This window comes from Pristiophorus japonicus, chromosome 27 (genome assembly GCF_044704955.1).
Source record: "Pristiophorus japonicus isolate sPriJap1 chromosome 27, sPriJap1.hap1, whole genome shotgun sequence".
Taxonomy (NCBI): domain Eukaryota; kingdom Metazoa; phylum Chordata; class Chondrichthyes; family Pristiophoridae; genus Pristiophorus; species Pristiophorus japonicus.
The window spans coordinates 11,425,905-11,444,779 of NC_092003.1; the positions used below are offsets into that span (position 1 = coordinate 11,425,905).

The 18,875-nt window shown below is 54.0% G+C and overlaps 1 protein-coding gene across 1 annotated transcript in view; it reads left to right on the forward strand.

Annotated features, from left to right (window-relative positions):
- The window catches only part of LOC139239484 (neurexin-2-like), a 1,141,616-nt gene that overhangs the window by 194,897 nt on the left and 927,844 nt on the right, over window positions 1-18,875 (forward strand). Inside the window, exons 10-11 of the mRNA XM_070868266.1 lie at window positions 8,883-9,056; window positions 16,976-17,095. Of these exons, the coding sequence (XP_070724367.1) occupies window positions 8,883-9,056; window positions 16,976-17,095 (294 nt within the window). The remainder of the gene's footprint in view (window positions 1-8,882; window positions 9,057-16,975; window positions 17,096-18,875) is intronic.

Here is an 18,875-nt window from a genome sequence, read left to right on the forward strand (position 1 = left end):
AGGTTAAGTGAGTGGGCAAATGCATGGCAGGTGCAGTATAATGTGGGTAAATGTGAGGTTATCCACTTTGGGGGCGAAAACAGGATGGCAGATTATTATCTGAATGGTGACAGATTAGTAAAAGGGGAGGTGCAATGAGACCGGGGTGTCATGGTACATTAGTCACTGAAGGTAGGCATGCAGGTACAGCAGGCGGTCAAGAAAGCAAATGGCATATTGGCCTTCATAGCGAGGGGATTTGAGTATAGGAGCAGGGAGGTGTTACTGCAGTTGTACAGGGCCTTGGTGAGACCACACCTTGAGTATTGTGTGCAGTTTTGGTCTCCTAATCTGAGGAAGGACATTCTTGCTATTGAGGGAGTGCAGCGAAGGTTCACCAGACTGATTCCCGGGATGGCAGGACTGACATATGAGGAGAGACTGGATCGGCTAGGCTTATACTCACTGGAATTTAGAAGAATGAGAGGGGATCTCATAGAAACATATAAAATTCTGACGGGACTGGACAGGTTAGATGCAGGAAGAATGTTCCCGATGTTGGGGAAGTCCAGAACCAGGTGTCACAGTCTAAGGATAAGAGGTAAGCCATTTCGGACCGAGATGAGGAGAAACTTCTTCACTCAGAGAATTGTGAACCTGTGGAATTCTCTACCACAGAAAGTTGTTGAGGCCAGTTCGTTAGATATATTCAAAAGGGAGTTAGATGTGGCCCTTACGGCTACAGGGATCACGGGGTATGGAGAGAAAGCAGGAATGGGGTACTGAAGTTGCATGATCAGCCATGATCGTATTGAATGGTGGTGCAGGCTCGAAGGGCCGAATGGCCTACTTCTGCACCTTTTTTCTATGTTTCTATTTTGCTATGAAACATATCAGATTCTGAGGGGGCTTGACAGGGTAGATGCAGGGAAGGTGTTTCCCCCGGGGCTGGAGAATCTAGAACCAGGGGTCACACAGTCTCAGGATAAGGGGTCGGCCATTTAGGACTGAGATGAGGAGGAATTTCTTCACTCAGAGGGTGGTGAATCTTTGGAATTCTCTGCCCCAGAGGGCTGTGGAGGCTCAGTCATTGAGTATATTCAAGGCTGGGATCGATAGATTTTTGGAGTCTGGGGGAATCAAGGGATATGGGGGCAGATATTCTGTCGCGTTCAGTTGGGGCGGTAACTCAGGTGGAGCAGTAATTTTAGCGCCTTGAAAATGTTTGCGCCTCTCCCGGCCGGAAATTCGTCTGAATCGGTCGAAGAGCTGACAGGGGGCGCTAAATCAGCCGTTGCACACTTGGCCTGCAGGGGGCGCTAACGAAAGTTCGGTCGGTGCAGTTGGCGGACGCAATGCGCACGAGCGGAACTCCGAATCAGATCCCAGGAAAAGCCGAGTCTTAAAGGCGCAGGCAGATAAACCACTTGTTTTCCTCCCCGTGCTGCTGTGTCTGCCTGCTGCTGCAAACTCAGAGACTCACGCACCGTGCTGTGTGTAAACATTGCACTGACTGTGACCTCCGAGAGAAACGTTACCTCGTCCCTTTAAGTAGACGCCAGTTAACGACTCTGCAAAGCCCGCACCGACTGTTTTTCCCCACGTTGTTCTCGGCGGGCGCTCAGTGAGGCGCGCGGGCCGAATTTACCGACCGGGGGCGCAAATGTGGGAGCTGCACCAGGGATACGTCAGGGATCGGAGCGCTCGTCAGTAGCCGGGTAGCTAACGGTTAGCGCCCCCCCCCCCCCTCCCCCCACCCCTGGCGAGCCACTAACGAATTTTCCATCTGGGCGCTAAACACTGCGCGCCCGGTCGCTAAGCTCTAACGCTCCCATTAACGCCCCGTCCGGGCGCTAACTGACAACCGAAAATCCCGCCCGTGCGGCTCTGGTGGGAGTTTGGGGGAGTTGAGGTCGGTGATCTGCCCCTGTCTCGTTGAATGGCGGGGTCGACTCGAGGGGGCCATCCTCCCGCTCCCAGTTCTGACGCCCTTTTCCTCAGACCTGAATCCTTCCCCGCGAAGTACGGAGCAGGTCAGTCTTCCCAGCCTGTGCCGCACTTTGAAGCCAGCTGTGTTGTTGCGCGTGCTGAAATTGAACTGGTGTCAAGGCAGCGGAAGATCTCTAATAAAATCAGCACTAATTAGAGGAGCTGTGAACAAGGGGAATGAATTGTATTCCGTCCATCATTGGAACTAATCCAAATGCTGCTGCTGGTGTTCAGGGGATCAGTGTGCACGATGCACTTGGACAAAGCAATCGGGCCGCTGGACCCTATAAATTTCCTTAATGATGCCATTCACGCCAGAAGTCCACAAATTGAGGCCAAGCGTCACCATCAAGAATCATGAGTCCCAAGTGGCTGATTCAGTGTCTGACTCGCGTTACGCTCCGAAGATTTTCGATCTTTTCCCAGTTGGGGGAAGGGGTCGGTCGGGGAGTGGGGGGGGGGTGGCGGGTGAGGGAGGAAGAGAAGGGACGGGAGGGGAACCTGTGCAAGTGATCGGCGCCCTGTTATTGCCTGTAACATTCGGGAGGCCTCTTCCTGGGGACTGCTCCTGGGCCCTGGCCGAGGGGGCCATCAGCCTGGTCCAGGCAGCGGGCGGTCGAGAGGGTTCGTTCAGCCCCGACTGCCCGCCTCTCTTCCGCGGTTGCATCCGAGCCAGGGCGTCCCTGGAGATGGAGCAAGCGGTGTCCACCGGTACGCTCGCGGCCTTCCGCGAGAGGTGGGCGCCGGAGGGACTGGAGTGCATCATCACCCCCGGCAACCCAACTTTAATTTGACCGTTTAAAGTTTCATTTGATTCGCTTGTCGGTTTTAGTGCCCCTTTAATAAGGAGGCATTTGATTTACAGATTCAACTAAAATAGTTGTTTTGGGCCCAAATTTCCCCAGGAGCTGCTCAGTTTGTTTTGGGAGCAACTTAATTTTTCCGGAGTAGCTTTTTAGTTGCAATTCTGCCCATTTAATTTGCGTCAGTGTGATGAATTAGGTTTTTTTTTTAGTTTAATTTTTTTTATTTCAGAAGGGGGCGCTCCCTGTTTTGGCCATTTAAGCGAGTTTAGCCAGCAAATATTTGCTCCAAACTAACTTAGGCCAGAGTAAGTGTCCACTTTTGTACGTTCTGAAAAATGTTGCGGACACTTTAGAGATCAGGCGCAGGTAGCCAGAGATGGGGTGGGCGATGGGGAGGGAAGTTAGAGGATTTTCCAAAGAATTACACACTTCACTTTTAAAAGTAAAGAACTATCATCAATAATAAATGATAAATAAATCAATAAATCAATCAATCAATAAATAAAAAATTTAAAGTTCCTACCTCAACTACTGCAGCATACTTGGTCATCGTGTAAAATGCTGATACTATTTGAGATGCATAGACATCAAAGGGGTAAGTTCTGGCAGGGCAGCTAATCCAAGCACAAAGGGCCCTGTCACCTGAAAAGAATGCTGGGTAAATGTGTCGTATACGCATGCTCAAAGTAATTAAGCTTATGCACTGGAGTATATTTTCTGGACTGCCAACATTATTTCCTTATCACTGCAAGCAAAGTGGCCTGAATCTCCCTGTGTACACGCTCCATACGGCCGTGTTGCCATGCGAACTGTTCAGGGAGCGCGGGAAGGCAGCGGGCGGCCTGTGCGGCAGGCCACTCGGCCCGGGATAGGAGCGGGGAACATCAGCGTCGTCCCATCGGCCAGCGATAGGGTCGCCCGGAGCCAGGCCGCGCTGGGGGAGGGCCAGGAGCTAAATGCACAGGCGCGAAGGCTCCACTGCGCACGCGCGCAGACTCCACTGCGCATGCGCGCAGCTGCCGGCACTCTTTTCGGCGCAGGGCCGTAGCTCCGCCCACCACGCATTCCGACGCGCTGCGCCACAGGCCTGGAACCAATAGGAAGAATACGGAGGTAAGAAATCGGTGTGCCGTTCTAGCAGAGGGGGCAAACTTGGGCCCAATGTATTTGCTTCATGGGTTCTTTTTGTTTAAGAATTCATAGCAACACATTGCGGTTAAGGATGAGTTGGTTTCTGAACAAAAGGTTTAACAATCACACTACACATTACCGGTTCATCCAGCCGGCTCACAACTGCATACCTCATCATGGATCCCCCGAACCCAACTGGCTGGGGTTTTAATGAGTCTTGCGAACATTATGTGACTGGCTAAGCCAATCCCACTCAATAGCTCTACCAACCTGGGAGCATACTCACCGGTGCGTACATTACAGTGCTCAACTTGACACCCGCCCAGGTCCCGTCTTTCTTCTCGAGGGTTTAGAAGAACGAGAGATGATCGCATTGAAACAGACACAATTCTTCCAGGGGCTTGACAGGGTAGATGCAGGGAGGGTGTTTCCCCCCGGGGCTGGGGAGTCTAGAACCAGGGGGTCACACAGTCTCAGGATAAGGGGTCGGCCATTTAGGACTGAGATGAGGAGGAATTTCTTCACTCAGAGGGTGGTGAATCTTTGGAATTCTCTGCCCCAGAGGGCTGTGGAGGCTCAGTCGTTGAGTATATTCGAGGCTGGGATCGATCGATTTTTGGACTCTCGGGGAATCAAGGGATCGGGCGGGAAAGTGGAGTTGAGGTCGAAGATCAGCCGTGATCTTATTGAATGGCGGAGCAGGCTCGAGGGGCCGAATGGCCGACTCCTGCTCCGATTTCTTATGTTCGTATCTATCTGATTTCCCCCCATGCCCCCCCCCCAAAAAAAAACCGTGTCAGCTCCTTATAAGAAAACATTGTTTTCTCTTATGCAACATAGATGAGAGGGTCTTCCAAATGAGTAGATTGGGCCTATGTTCTCTGCAGTTTAACAGAAAGAGAGGTGATCTCATTGAAACACATTGTAATGTCACCGGTGACCATCCTCACAGGTTTGTAGAGCTGTTGAGTAGGAGTGGCTTAGCCAGTCACGTGATGTTCACAGGACTCAATAAAACCCCGGCCAGTTGGGTTCGGGGGATCCACGATGGGGCAGGTGGTTGTGAGCCTGGTGGATGAACCGGTAATGTGCAGTGTGATTGGTAAACCTTTTGCTAATAAACCGACTAGTTCTTAATAGCAATTCTTCGGCAAAGAACTCTTGAAGCAAATATATTACACCTCACTGCATCTCCCTAATAGCCTCAGCTAGGCTTGCATCGCTCAATTCGCAAATTAACCTGCTGCTGCAAAGCCCAGTGGGGGAATGGCATCATGCGTCACGGGGGCAAAGGGCAGCAGCTGCCCTATTGCATGCCCACTGTCGGAGGTTCTGAGCTGGTATCTGCGTGCCAGGGTTTTTCTCACAATTTACTTTTTAAAAAGAGCGCCTCATTTAACTTGCACAGAATGACCCACAAATCTTCAGTCGCGTGCGGCTGTACGATTACAAAGAAAGACTTGCATTCATACAGCACATTTCACGACCACCGGACATCTCAAAGCACTTCACAGCCAATGAAGTACTTTTTCGGAGCGTAGTCACTGTTGTACTGTGGGAAACGCGGCAGCCAATTTGCGCACAGCAAGCTCCCACAAACAAGGGGCAGTACTCAGGGACCGCCGCACTGTCGGAGGGGCAGTACTGAGGGAACGCCGCACTGTCGGAGGGGCAGTACTGAGGGAGCGCCGCACTGTCGGAGGGGCAGTACTGAGGGAGCGCCGCACTGTCGGAGGGGCAGTACTGAGGGAGCGCCGCACTGTCGGAGGGGCAGTACTGAGGGAGCGTCGCACTGTCAGAGGGGCAGTACTGAGGGAGCGTCGCACTGTCAGAGGGGCATAATCTGTTTTTTTGTTATGTTGATTGAGGGATCAATATTGGCCCCAGGACACTGGGGAGAACTTCCCCTGATCTTCTTCCAATAGTGGCCGTGGGATCTTTTACATCCACCTGAGAGGGCCGACAGGGCCTCGGTTTAACGTCTCATTCGAAAGACGGCGCCTCCGACAGTGTGGTGCTCCCTCAGTACTGCCCCTCCGACAGTGCGGCGCTCCCTCAGTACTGCCCCTCCGACAGTGCGGCGCTCCCTCAGTATCGTCCCTCCGACAGTGCGGCACTCCCTCAGTACCGTCCCTCCGACACTGCGGCGCTCCCTCAGTACCGCCCCTCCGACAGTGCGGCGCTCCCTCAGCACAGCCCCTCCGACAGTGCGGCGCTCCTTCAGCACTGCCCCTCCGACAGTGCAGCGCTCCCTCAGTACCGCCCCTCCGACAGTGCAGCGCTCCCTCAGCACAGCCCCTCCGACAGTGCGGCGCTCCCTCAGCACTGCCCCTCCGACAGTGCGGCACTCCCTCAGTAACGCCCCTCCGACAGTGCAGCGCTCCCTCAGTACCGCTCCTCCGACAGTGCAGCGCTCCCTCAGTACCGCCCCTCCGACAGTGCGGCGCTCCCTCAGTACTGCCCCTCCGACAGTGCAGCGCTCCCTCAGTACTGCCCCTCCGACAGTGCGGCGCTCCCTCAGTACTGCCCCTCCGACAGTGCGGCGCTCCCTCAGTACCGCCCCTCCGACAGTGCGGCGCTCCCTCAGTACCGCCCCTCCGACAGTGCGGCGCTCCCTCAGTACCGCCCCTCCGACAGTGCGGCGCTCCCTCAGTACCGCCCCTCCGACAGTGCGGCGCTCCCTCAGTACTGCACTGGGAGTGTCGGCGTAGATTTTGTGCTCCAGTTCCTGGAGTGGGATTCGAACCCACAACCATCTGAGTCAGAGGCGATTTAAATTGCCCAGAATGCCGCACGATTTTTCCGCTGCACGGGTTCCCGGGCTGGCTCATGATGAAATTGTCGGCGGAGGGTGTGATGGGGGAGGGCGGAAGGTGGAACAATGAATTCGAGATCGATCGTTTCAATTGCATCGAGAAACTGAGTGATGTAAAATGTGCTAGCGGGAGATAGGTCGCAGAGATTGATGTGAAATATACCGCTGGGAGCAATATTAAATGTACAATCCATGAGATGATGCATACCTGCTGCCCCTCTGCACTTCGCTGCTGCCTGAGATAGCAGAGTCTTCACAGAACTCAGCCAGGAACCCACCCTCGGAGACATCGTTCCGAGGCTGGTGAAGGAGATTATTTTTCGAGGCACGTGCAACTTCTGGTGTTGCAGCTCAGGCTGCCAGCTCATGCCGCTGAATCAGGAGGTTGTGGGTTCGAGCCCCTCGCCAGAGACTTGAGCACATAATCCAGGCTGACACTCCCAGTGCAGTGCTGAGAGAGCCCCGCACTGTCAGAGGGGCAATACTGAGGGAGCGCCGCACTGTCGGAGGGGCAGTACTGAGGGAGCGCCGCACTGTCGGAGGGGCAGTGCTGAGAGAGCCCCGCACTGTCGGAGGGGCAATACTGAGGGAGCGCCGCACTGTCGGAGGGGCAGTACTGAGGGAGCGCCGCACTGTCGGAGGGGCAGTACTGAGGGAGCGCCGCACTGTCAGAGGGGACAGTACTGAGGGAGCGCCGCACTGTCAGAGGGGCAGTACTGAGGGAGCGCCGCACTGTCAGAGGGGCAATACTGAGGGAGCGCCGCACTGTCGGAGGTGCAGTACTGAGGGAGCACCGCACTGTCGGAGGGGCAATACTGAGGGAGCGCCGCACTGTCAGAGGGGCAATACTGAGGGAGCGCCGCACTGTCAGAGGGGCAATACTGAGGGAGCGCCGCACTGTCAGAGGGGCAATACTGAGGGAGCGCCGCACTGTCGGAGGGGCAATACTGAGGGAGCGCCGCACTGTCGGAGGGGCAGTACTGAGGGAGCGCCGCACTGTCGGAGGGGCAGTACTGAGGGAGCTCCGCAATGTTGGAGGGGCAGTACTGAGGGAATGCCGCACTGTCGGAGAGGCAGTACTGAGGGAGCGCCGCACTGTCGGAGGGGCAGTGCTGAGGGAGCGCCGCACTGTCAGAGGGGCAGTACTGAGGGAGCGCCGCACTGTCGGAGGGGCAGTACTGAGGGAGCGCCGCACTGTCGGAGGTGCCGTCTTTAGGATGGGACGTTAAACCGAGGCCCCGTCTGCTCTCTCAGATGGACGTAAAAGATCCCAGGGCAGTATTTTGAAGAAGGGCAGGGGGAGTTCCTCCGGTGTCCTGGGGCGAATATTTATCAATCAACATCGCTAAAAAAACAGATGATCTGGGTCATTATCACATTGCAGTTGGTGGGAGTTTGCTGTGCGCAAATTGGCTGTTGCGTTTCCTACAGTGACTTCAAAAAGTACGTAATTGGCTGTGAAGCACTTTGGGACATCCTGAGGTGGCGACAGGCGTTATAGAAACGCAAGTCTTTATCTGTGCCAGCACGATGCTGCCAAGGCTGGCATTGCCCGACCCGGCAGCCATAACGGAAATGCGGCTTTAGAGTGAGTTTGATTATAAATTCGCATCCTGGTTTACACATCCCTCCATGGCCCTCGCCCCCTCCCTATCTCTGTCATCTCCTCCAGCCCCACAACCCCCCGAGATCTCTGCGCTCCTCTCGAAACATAGAAACATAGAAAATAGGTGCAGGAGCAGGCCATTCAGCCCTTCGAGCCTGCACCGCCATTCAATGAGTTCATGGCTGAACATGAAACTTCAGTACCCCCCCTTCCTGCTTTCTCGCTATACCCCTCCTGACCATCCCTGATTATAATCGCTCCGCCATCGGTGGCCGTACCTTCAGCTGCCTGGGCCCCAAGCTCTGGAACTCCCTCCCGAAACCTCTCCGCCTCTTTGCTCCTTCAAGACGCTCCTTAAAACCGACCTCTTTGACCAAGCCAGCGTCAATTTTTACTTCTGCGGCTCTGCATCAAATTGTTACCGCTGTGAAACGCCTCGGGGTGATTCACTACATTAAAGGCACTATATAAATGAAAGTTGTTCATTCCAGTTGGATGTATTTGCCTTGCTTGAACCGTGTGCTAACTTGCGGCTGAATTGCTTTTTGTCCACCAGGGGAGCTGTACGTGGGAGGACTCAACAAGGGGATGTTCAACAACCTTCCCAAGCTGGTCGCGTCTCGAGAGGGCTTCCAGGGCTGCCTGGCGTCCATCGACCTGAATGGCCGGCTGCCGGACCTGATTGCCGATGCCCTGCACCGCGTGGGGCTGATCGACCGAGGATGCGGAGGTACGCCATTTCGCCGACGTGGTTCCCCCGGTCGGGACCTCTGTCGCACTCAGCCCACTCAATCGCAGAATAAAGATGTCAGTCGGCCATTGGGCCCCTCGAGCTTGGCTCCGCCATTCAACCAGATCATGGCTGATCTGATCGTGGAGTCCGCTCCTCATCATCATCATCATTGGCCGTCCCTCGGAAGCGAGGAAGACTTGCTCCCACTCTTAACATGCGTCCTTGGGTGGCTGAACGGTCCGATACGGGAACCACAGTCCCTGTCACAGGTGGGACAGACAGTGGTTGAGGGTAAGGGGAGGGTGGGACTGGTTTGCCGCACGCTCCTTCCGCTGCCTGCGCTTGGTTTCTGCACGCTCTCGGCGACGAGACTCAGCTCCACTTCCCCGCCCGCGCCCTTGACTCCTTTATCGCTCAAAAATCTGTCCATCTCCACCTTAAATATATTCAATGACCCAGCCTCCACAGCTCTCTGGGGCAGAGAATTCCACAGATTTACAACCCTCTGAGAGAAGAAATTCCTCCTCAGTTTTAAATGGGCGACCCCTTATTCTGAGACAATGCCCCCTAGTTCTAGATTCCCCCACGAGGGGAAACATCCTCTCTGCATCTACCCTGTCCAGCCCCCCTCAGAATCTTATACGTTTCAATAAGGTCACCCCTCATTCTTCTAAACTCCAATGAGTACAGCTCAACCTTTCCTCATAAGACAACCCCCTTCATCTCAGGAATCAACCGAGTGAGCCTTCTCTGAACTGCAGCACTGATTTACAGCATGGAAGGAGGCCATTTCGGCCCATCGTGTCCGCTCCGGCCGACCAAGAGCCACCCGGCCTAATCCCACTTTCCCGCTCTGGGTCCGTAGCCCTGTAGGTTACAAGTGCACATCCAAGTACTTTTTAAATGTGGTGAGGGTTTCTGCCTCTACCACCCTTTCAGGCAGTGAGTTCCGCCCCAGACCCCCACCACCCTCTGGGTGAAGACATTTCCCCTCAAATCCCCTCTAAACCTCCCCCCAATTACTTTAAATCTGTGCCCCCTGTTTGTTGACCCCTTCACCAAGGGAAACAGGTCCGTCCTATCCACTCTATCCAGGCCCCTCATCATTTTATACACCTCAATCAGGTCTCCCCTCAGCCTCCTCTGTTCCAAAGAAAACAACCCCAGCCTATCCAATCTTTCCTCATCGCTAAAATTCTCCAGTCCAGGCAACATCCTGGTAAATCTCCTCTGTACCCTCTGCAGTGCAATCACATCTTTCCTGTAATGTGGTGACCAGAACTGCACGCAGTACTCCAGCTGTGGCCTAACTCGTGTCGTATACAGTTCAAGCATAACCTCCCTGCTCTGGTATTCTATGCCTCGGCTAATATCGTGTGTCCCCAGGTTTGAAGATGAGCCTGAAGGGATTTGAGGGCTAGCTGACCCCTTGCCCAGTGAGCTCACGTGATCTTGAGTCAGGGTTTGAGAGAGCAGGGGTCAAGCCAATCTTGGGAGTATAGAGCTGAGACATCAGAAGTAATCAGACCCAGAAAAGCAGTTTGGAAAAGAGGATTAGCTGTGTGACTTCCTCCAATCCGGGCTGGCGATCATGCACCAAATGTTGAGTTCCCCGTTTTCGGAAGAAGCCACATCTATTCAAAAGGGAGTTGGATATGGCCCTTACGGCTGAAGGGATCACGGGGTATGGAGAGAAAGCAGGAATGGGGTACTGAAGTTGCATGATCAGCCATGATCATATTGAATGGTGGTGCAGGCTCGAAGGGCCGAATGGCCTACTCCTGCACCTATTTTCTATGTTTGTGTGTTTCACAGAATCACAGAACGGTTACAGCACAGAAGGAGGCCATTCGGCCCATCGAGTCCCTACCAGCTCCCTCGAGGAGCGACTCAGTCAGTCCCACTCCCCCTCGCTCCTTCCCCACATCCCTGCAATATTTTCATCTTCAAGAATTTATCCAAGTTGTCTATTCTTCTTTTCTGTTGACTTTTCCCATTTTCGCTTTCCTTCTTTTCCACGACTTACGCGAGTTGATAGCTCCGTGGGCCCTAGCAGCACTAGAATCTCTCACTCGCCTGGTCATTCTTCATGACACTGAGCGACAAAGAACCATTTGAGTCTGGAGCCAAGACTTTTCCTAGTCCGCACCAGATGTCCACATACGTTTATTGCTGAACTTTTATAAAGCACTGGTTAAAGACCAGCTGGAGCACTGCGTTCAATTCTAGGCAACGCACTTTAGGGAGGACATGGAGGCTTTGGAGAGAAGACATTTACTGGAATGGTCCCAGGGATGAGAGACTGGAGAAGCTGGGGTTGTTCTCCTCAGAGCAGAGAGGGTTGAGGGCAGATTGACCAGAAGGGTACCGGGGATGAAACATTTCCTCAAAGCCTCCCTGATAAAGTGCAACATCCCCACCGACACCTGGGAGTCCCTGGCCCAAAGACCAGTCCGCCCTAAGTGGAGGAAGTGCATCCGGGAGGGCGCTGAGCACCTCGAGTCTCCTCGCCGAGAGCGTGCAGAAACCAAGCGCAGGCAGCGGAAGGAGCGTGCGGCAAACCAGTCCCACCCACCCCTTCCCTCAACCACTGTCTGTCCCACCTGTGACAGGGACTGTGGTTCTCATATTGGACTGTTCAGCCACCTGAGAACTCACTTTTAGAGTGGAAGCAAGTCTTCCTCGATTTCGAGGGACTGCCTATGATGATGGTGACCAGGGGTGAGGGACCGTAGTTACGTGGAGAGACTGAGAGAAGCTGGGGTTGTTCTCCTTGGAGCAGAGAAGGTTGAGAGGAGATTTGATCGAGGTGTTCAAAATCAGAGTAGAGAGAGAGAAACTATTCCCATTGGTGGAAGGGTGGAGAACCAGAGGGACACACAGATTTAAGGTGATTGGCAAAACAACCAGAAGGGACTAAGAATAGAATCAAAGAAATTTACAGCATGGAAGGAGGCCATTTCGGCCAATCGTGTCCGTGCCGGCTGACCAAGAGCCATGCAGCCTAATCCCACTTTCCAACTCTCGGTTCATAGCCCTGTAGGTTACAAGTGCACATCCAAGTACTTTTTCAATGCAATGAAGAGCAGACATTGATGACAAGATCCAACACCGCCTCCAGTGCGTCAGTGCAGCCTTCGGCCACCTGAGGAAAAGAGTGTTTGAAGACCAGGCCCTCAAATCTGTTACCAAGCTCATGGTCTACAGGGCTGTAGTGATACCCGCCCTCCTGTATGGCTCAGAGACATGGACCATGTACAGTAGACACCTCAAGTCGCTGAAGAAATACCACCAACGATGTCTCCGCAAAATCCTGCAAATCCCCCGGGAGGACGGACGCACCAACGTTAGCGTCCTCGACCAGGCCAACATCCCCAGCATCGAAGCACTGACCACACTCGACCAGCTCCGCTGGGCAGGGCCACATTGTTCGCACGCCAGACACGAGACTCCCAAAGCAAGCGCTCTACTCGGAACTCCTTCACGGCCAACGTGCCAAAGGTGGGCAGAGGAAACGTTACAAGGGACCACCCTCAAAGCCTCCCTGATAAAGTGCAACATCCCCCACCGACACCTGGGAGTCCCTGGCCCAAAGACCAGTCCGCCCTAAGTGGAGGAAGTGCATCCGGGAAGGCGCTGAGCACCTCGAGTCTCGTCGCCGAGAGCGTGCAGAAACCAAGCGCAGGCAGCGGAAGGAGCGTGCGGCAAACCAATCCCACCCACCCCTTCCCTCAACCACTGTCTGTCCCACCTGTGACAGGGACTGTGGCTCTCGTATTGGACTGTTCAGCCACCTAAGGACTCATGTTAAGAGTGGAAGCAAGTCTTCCTCGATTCCGAGCGACTGCCTATGCTGATGATGATGAAATGCGATGAGGGTTTCTGCCTCTACCACCCTTTCAGGCAGCGAGTTCCAGACCCCCACCACCCTCTGGGTGAAGAAATTTCCCCTCAGATCCCCTCTAAATCTCCCCCACCCCCTGCCAATTACTGAAAGGTAACAAAAGAGGAAACATTTGCCGGGCTGTGGGGAAAGAGCCGGGGGGAGTGGGACTGATTGGATCGCTCTGTCACAGAACCGGCACAGGCTCGATGGGCCCAATGGCCTCTTGCTGTGCAGTGTCATTCTATTATTCAATGGATGCAGTCTCCTGCAATCAAGTTCACAAATGATTTCCGTGTCCCCTGTTCCCTCCTCTCCTTAACCCAAGGCAGTTTGAGATCTAATTGATGCACCCCCAATGAAATCAGCACAGTGTGAACGGTGACATTGTGGCTTTGTTCCTGGGCTAGTAATCCAGAGTCCTGGGCTAATGATCGGGAACCGGGAGCTCCAATCCCACCACAGCAACTGGGGAATTTAAATTCAATTCGTTAAATAAATCTGGACTGAAAAGGATTCCCACCTGGTTCACTAATGTCCTTGAGAGAAGGAAATCTGCCGCCCTTACCCGGTCTGGCCGCAATGTGACTCCAGACCCACAGCGATGTGATTGGCTCGTCACTGACCCTGTGCAATGGCCTCACAAGCCACTCAGTTGCACCAAATCGCTACAACTAAATATAGAATCGTGGAACGGTTCCAGCAGGGAAGGAGGCCATTCAGCCCATCGAGCCCGTGCCGGCTCTCTGCAAGGGCACCTCAGCCAGTCCCACTCCCCCCTGCTCTTTCCCCGTAGCCCTGCTTCAGCCTTTTCCCACCTCCGACACATTGCCCGCCTCCTGCCTCAGCTCTTCTGCTGCTGAAACCCTCATTCATTACAACAGGTGCCTTTGTTACCTTGAGACTGCTCCAATTCTGCCCTCCTGAGCATCCCTGATTATAAATCACCCCACCATCGGTGGCCGTGCCTTCTGTTGCCTGGGCCCCAAGCTCTGGAACTCCCTCCCTAAACCTCTCCACCTCTCTCTCCTCCTTCAAGACGCTCCTTAAAACCGCCCTCTTTGACCCAGCTTTTGGTCACCTGCGCTAATTTCTTCTTTGATGGCTTGGTGTCAAACTGGTGTGAAGTGCCATGAGACGTTTCACTATGTTAAAGGTGGTATATAAATACAAGTTATTATAATTATCCAACTCCCTTTTGAAAGCCACGATTGAGTCTGCCTCCCCCACCCTCTCAGGCAGCGCATTCCAGATCCTAACCACTCGCTGCGTAAAAACGTTTTCCCTCGTGTCGTCTTTGGTTCTTCTCCCAATCGCCTTCAATCTGTGTGTCCTCTGGTTCTCCACCCTTCCACCAATGGGAACAGTTTCTCTCTCTCTCTACTCTGTCCCGACCCCTCGTGATCTGAGCCCATGATCGGATCAGCCGCGATCTCATTGAATGGCGGAGCGGGCTCGATGGGCCGTATGGCCGACTCCTGCTCCTATTTCTTATGGTCTTATTTGCTTGAACACCTGTACATACAGTATACGGATTTCAATGTAAGAAAGTGTGAGGTCTTCCACTTGGGACCTGGAAAGAATAGATACTTTCTAAATGGTGCAAAGCTTAAAACAGCGGAGGTGCAAAGAGACTTGGGGATTCTGGTACAGGTTGAACCTCTCTTCTCCGGATGAGGGGAGGTCATCGGCCAGAGGTCGGCCTCGAGAAATGTTGGCACATGCGCCACCCGGTGGCCAGGATGGTGCCGGACAAGGGGTGGTTCCGGATAAGGAAGTCCCAGATAAGAGAGGTTTAACCTGCACACAGATCATTAACATGTCAGGGACAGGTACAGAGAATAGCCAAAAAAGGCGAATGGAATGCTGGCCTTTATATCTAGAGGACTAGGCTACAATGGAAAGGTTGAGCAGGTTGGGCCTGTACTCATTGGAGTTTAGAAGAATGGGAGCTGATCTTACTGAAACATATAATATCCTGAGGGGGCTGGACAGGGTAGATGCAGAGAGGGTGTTTCCCCTCGTGGGGTAATCTAGAACTAGGGGGCATAGTCTCAGAATAGGGGGCCGCCCATTTAAAACTGAGATGAGGAGGAATTTCTTCTCTCAGAGAGTTGTAAATCTGTGGAATTCTCTGCCCCAGAGAGCTGTGGAGGCTGGGCCATTGAATATATTTAAGGTGGAGTTGGACAGATTTTTGAGCGATAAGGGAGTCAAGGGAGCGGGCAGGGAAAGTGGAGCTGAGTCCATGATCAGATCAGCCAGGATCGTATTGAATGGCGGAGCAGGCTCGAGGGGCCGAATGGCCGACTCCTGCTCCTATTTCTTACAAGGGGGTAGAAGTTATGCTGCAGCTGTACAAAGCCCTGGTTAGACCACAGCTGGAGCACTGAGAGCAGTACTGGGCACCACACCTTAGGGAGGGTATATTGGCCTTGGAGGGAGTGCAGCGTAGGTTTACCAGAATGTTACCCGCACTCCAAGGGTTCAGTTACGAGGAGAGATTACACAAACTCGGGTCTTATTTCCTATAATTTAGACGGTTAAGGGGCGATCTGATGGAAGTTTTCAGGATATTGAGGGGAACAGAGAGGGTAGATAGACAGAAACTATTGCCGCTGGTTGGGGAGTCTGGGACGAGGGGCACAGTCTAAAGATTAGAGCCAGACCTTTCAGGAGTGAAGCTGGGAAACATTTCTACACACACAGGGTGGGAGAGGTTTGGAACTCTCTTCCACAAACGGCAATCGATGGTGGGTCAATTGTTAATTGTAAATCGGAGATTGATAGATTTCTGTTAACCCAAGGTATTTAGGGACATGGGCCAAAGGCGGGGAGATGGAGTTTCAGAATAAGGGGTCACCCACAGATTTACAACCCTCTGAGAGAAGAAATTCCTCCTCATCTCCTCTTAAATGGGCGACCCCTTATTCTGAAACTATACCCCCTAGTTCTAGATTCTCCCACGAGAGGAAACATCCTCTCTGCATCTACCCTGTCCAGCCCCCTCTGTACTGAATCTTACACGTTTCAATAAGATCACCTCTCATTCTTCTAAACTCCAAAGAGTACAGGCCCAACCTGCTCAACCTTTCTTCATAAGACAACCCCTTCATCTCGGCAATCAACCGAGTGAACCTTCTCTGAACTGCCTCCAATGCAAGTACACTATATCCCTCCTTAAATACGGAGACCAAAACTGCACGCAGTACTCCAGGTGTGGCCTCACCAATACCCTGTACAGTTGTAGCAGGACTTCCCTACTGGTGCCCCGGGAGGGCTCAATCGTCAATCGTTGGGGGCAGGCTCCGGGAAGGGTGGCGTTCTCCTGTGGTCAGGATCGTTTGATCCCCAGCTATGTTGGTATCCTGGCCTTTATTGCAAAGGGGATGGAGTATAAAAGCTGGGAAGTCTTGCTACAGTTATGCAGGTTATTGGTGAGGCCACACCTGGAATACTGCGTGCAGTTTTGGTTTCCATATTTACGAAAGGATACACTTGCTTTGGAGGCAGTTCAGAGAAGGTTCACTCGGTTGATTCCGGGGATGAGGGGGTTGACTTATGAGGAAAGGTTGAGTAGGTTGGGCCTGTACTCTTTGGAGTTTAGAAGAATGAGAGGTGATCTTATTGAAACGTGTAAGATTATGAGGGGGCTCGACAAGGTGGTTGCAGAGAGGATGTTTCCACTGATGGGGGAGACTAGAACTAGGGGGCATGGTCTTAGAATAAGGGGCCGCCCATTTAAAACTGAGATGAGGAGGAATTTCTTCTCTCAGAGGGGTGTAGATCTGTGGAATTCGCTGCCTCAGAGAGCTGTGGAGGCTGGGTCATTGAATACATTTAAGACAGTTTCTTAACCGATAAGGGGTTATGGGGAGCGGGCAGGGAAGTGGACCTGAGTCCATGATCGGATCAGCCATGATCGTATTGAATGGCGGAGCAGGCTCGAGGGGCCGAATGGCCGACTCCTGCTCCTATTCCTATATGCTCCGATATGTTCTTATGTTCTTCTGTTTCTGTACCGCCTCCCTAGGCCCCAGCACCACGTGCCAGGAGGACTCATGTGCCAACCAGGGCGCCTGCATGCAGCAGTGGGACGGGTACTCCTGCGACTGCAGCATGACATCTTTCGGAGGCACCATATGCAATTACCGTGAGTACTTGCTCTCCCTCTTTCTCTGCACTGGCTTACCGGCAAGAGGCGCGGGTCTGGATTTGAAGTGCAATCTTTTCTCGGTGCCCGTCGCGTGCGAGTCGGCTGGCTTTGATGCGTTGAATGTTGTTTCCGTGTGCAATGGAACCTCCATTATCTGCAGCGCTACAACACTCCCTCCCCCCACCCAGGCCTCTCGCAGCGCAAACCCTTTTGGTTCCCTTCAACCCGCAAGTCAACTATTTCTGCAGTTGCACTCCCCCCCCCCTAGTGGACTACTGGTGTACTGCAGCCACCGATGTCAGTCACCATCGTCATGGGCGGTCCCTCGAACGAGGATGACTTCCTTCCACATGGGTTCGCAGATGTTTCAATGAAGGACCCCATGTTCCAGGTCCTGAACTCCAGTTGAGGGGGTGGAAGATGCCTGTGGGTGGGTTTTTTTAACGTGGGGTGACCATTGCACACCAGCCACCACACGGGGCTTGACAGAGCGAGGTCTTGGTCCAGTGGCAAGGGTTAACCAGTACGACTGGAGACCAGCTCTGCTGCACGGACCCAGTGCGCTCACATATCGCACAGTGTGGGCTGGGCCCGTGCTGCCCCTGGGCCCTTGGCTCTTCTGGGCCCCGTACCCTCATTCGCCGCACCTCCGCCACGATCTCTCGCCGTTCCTCCACCCCGATCTCTCACCGCCCCTCCGCCACGATCTCTCACCGCTCCCCTGCCACGATCTCTCACCGCCCCTCCGCCACGATCTCTCACCGCTCCTCCGCCACAATCTCTCGCCGTTCCTCCGCCACAATCTCTCACCGCTCCTCCGCCACGATCTCTCACCGCCCCTCCGCCACAATCTCTCGCCGTTCCTCCGCCACGATCTCTCACCGCTCCTCTGCCACGATCTCTCACCGCCCCTCCGCCACAATCTCTCGCCGTTCCTCCGCCACGATCTTTCACCGCTCCTCCACCACGATCTTTCACCGCTCCTCCACCACGATCTCTCACCGCTCCTCCGTCACGATCTTTCACCGCTCCTCCGCCATGATCTCTCACCGTTCCTCCACCCCGATCTCTCGCCGTTCCTCCGTCACGATCTTTCACCGCTCCTCCGCCATGATCTCTCACCGCTCCTCCACCACGATCTCTCACCGCTCCTCCGTCACGATCTTTCACCGCTCCTCCGCCATGATCTCTCACCGTTCCTCCACCCCGATCTCTCGCCGTTCCTCCGCCACGATCTCTCACCGCTCCTCCACCACAATCTCTCGCCGTTCCTCCGCCACGATCTCTCACCGCTCCTCCACCACAATCTCTCGCCGTTCCTCCACCACGATCTTTCACCGCTCCTCCGTCACGATCTTTCACCGCTCCTCCGCCATGATCTCTCACCGTTCCTCCACCCCGATCTCTCGCCGTTCCTCCGCCACGATCTCTCACCGCTCCTCCGCCACAATCTCTCGCCGTTCCTCCGCCACGATCTCTCACCGCTCCTCCACCACAATCTCTCGCCGTTCCTCCACCACGATCTTTCACCGCTCCTCCGTCACGATCTTTCACCGCTCCTCCGCCATGATCTCTCACCGTTCCTCCACCCCGATCTCTCGCCGTTCCTCCACCACGATCTTTCACCGCTCCTCCGCCACGATCTCTCACTGCTCCTCCGCCACGATCTTTCACCGCTCCTCCGCCACGATCTTTCACCGCTCCTCCGCCACGATCTCTCACCGCTCCTCCGCCATGATCTTTCACCGCTCCTCCGCCATGATCTCTCACCGTTCCT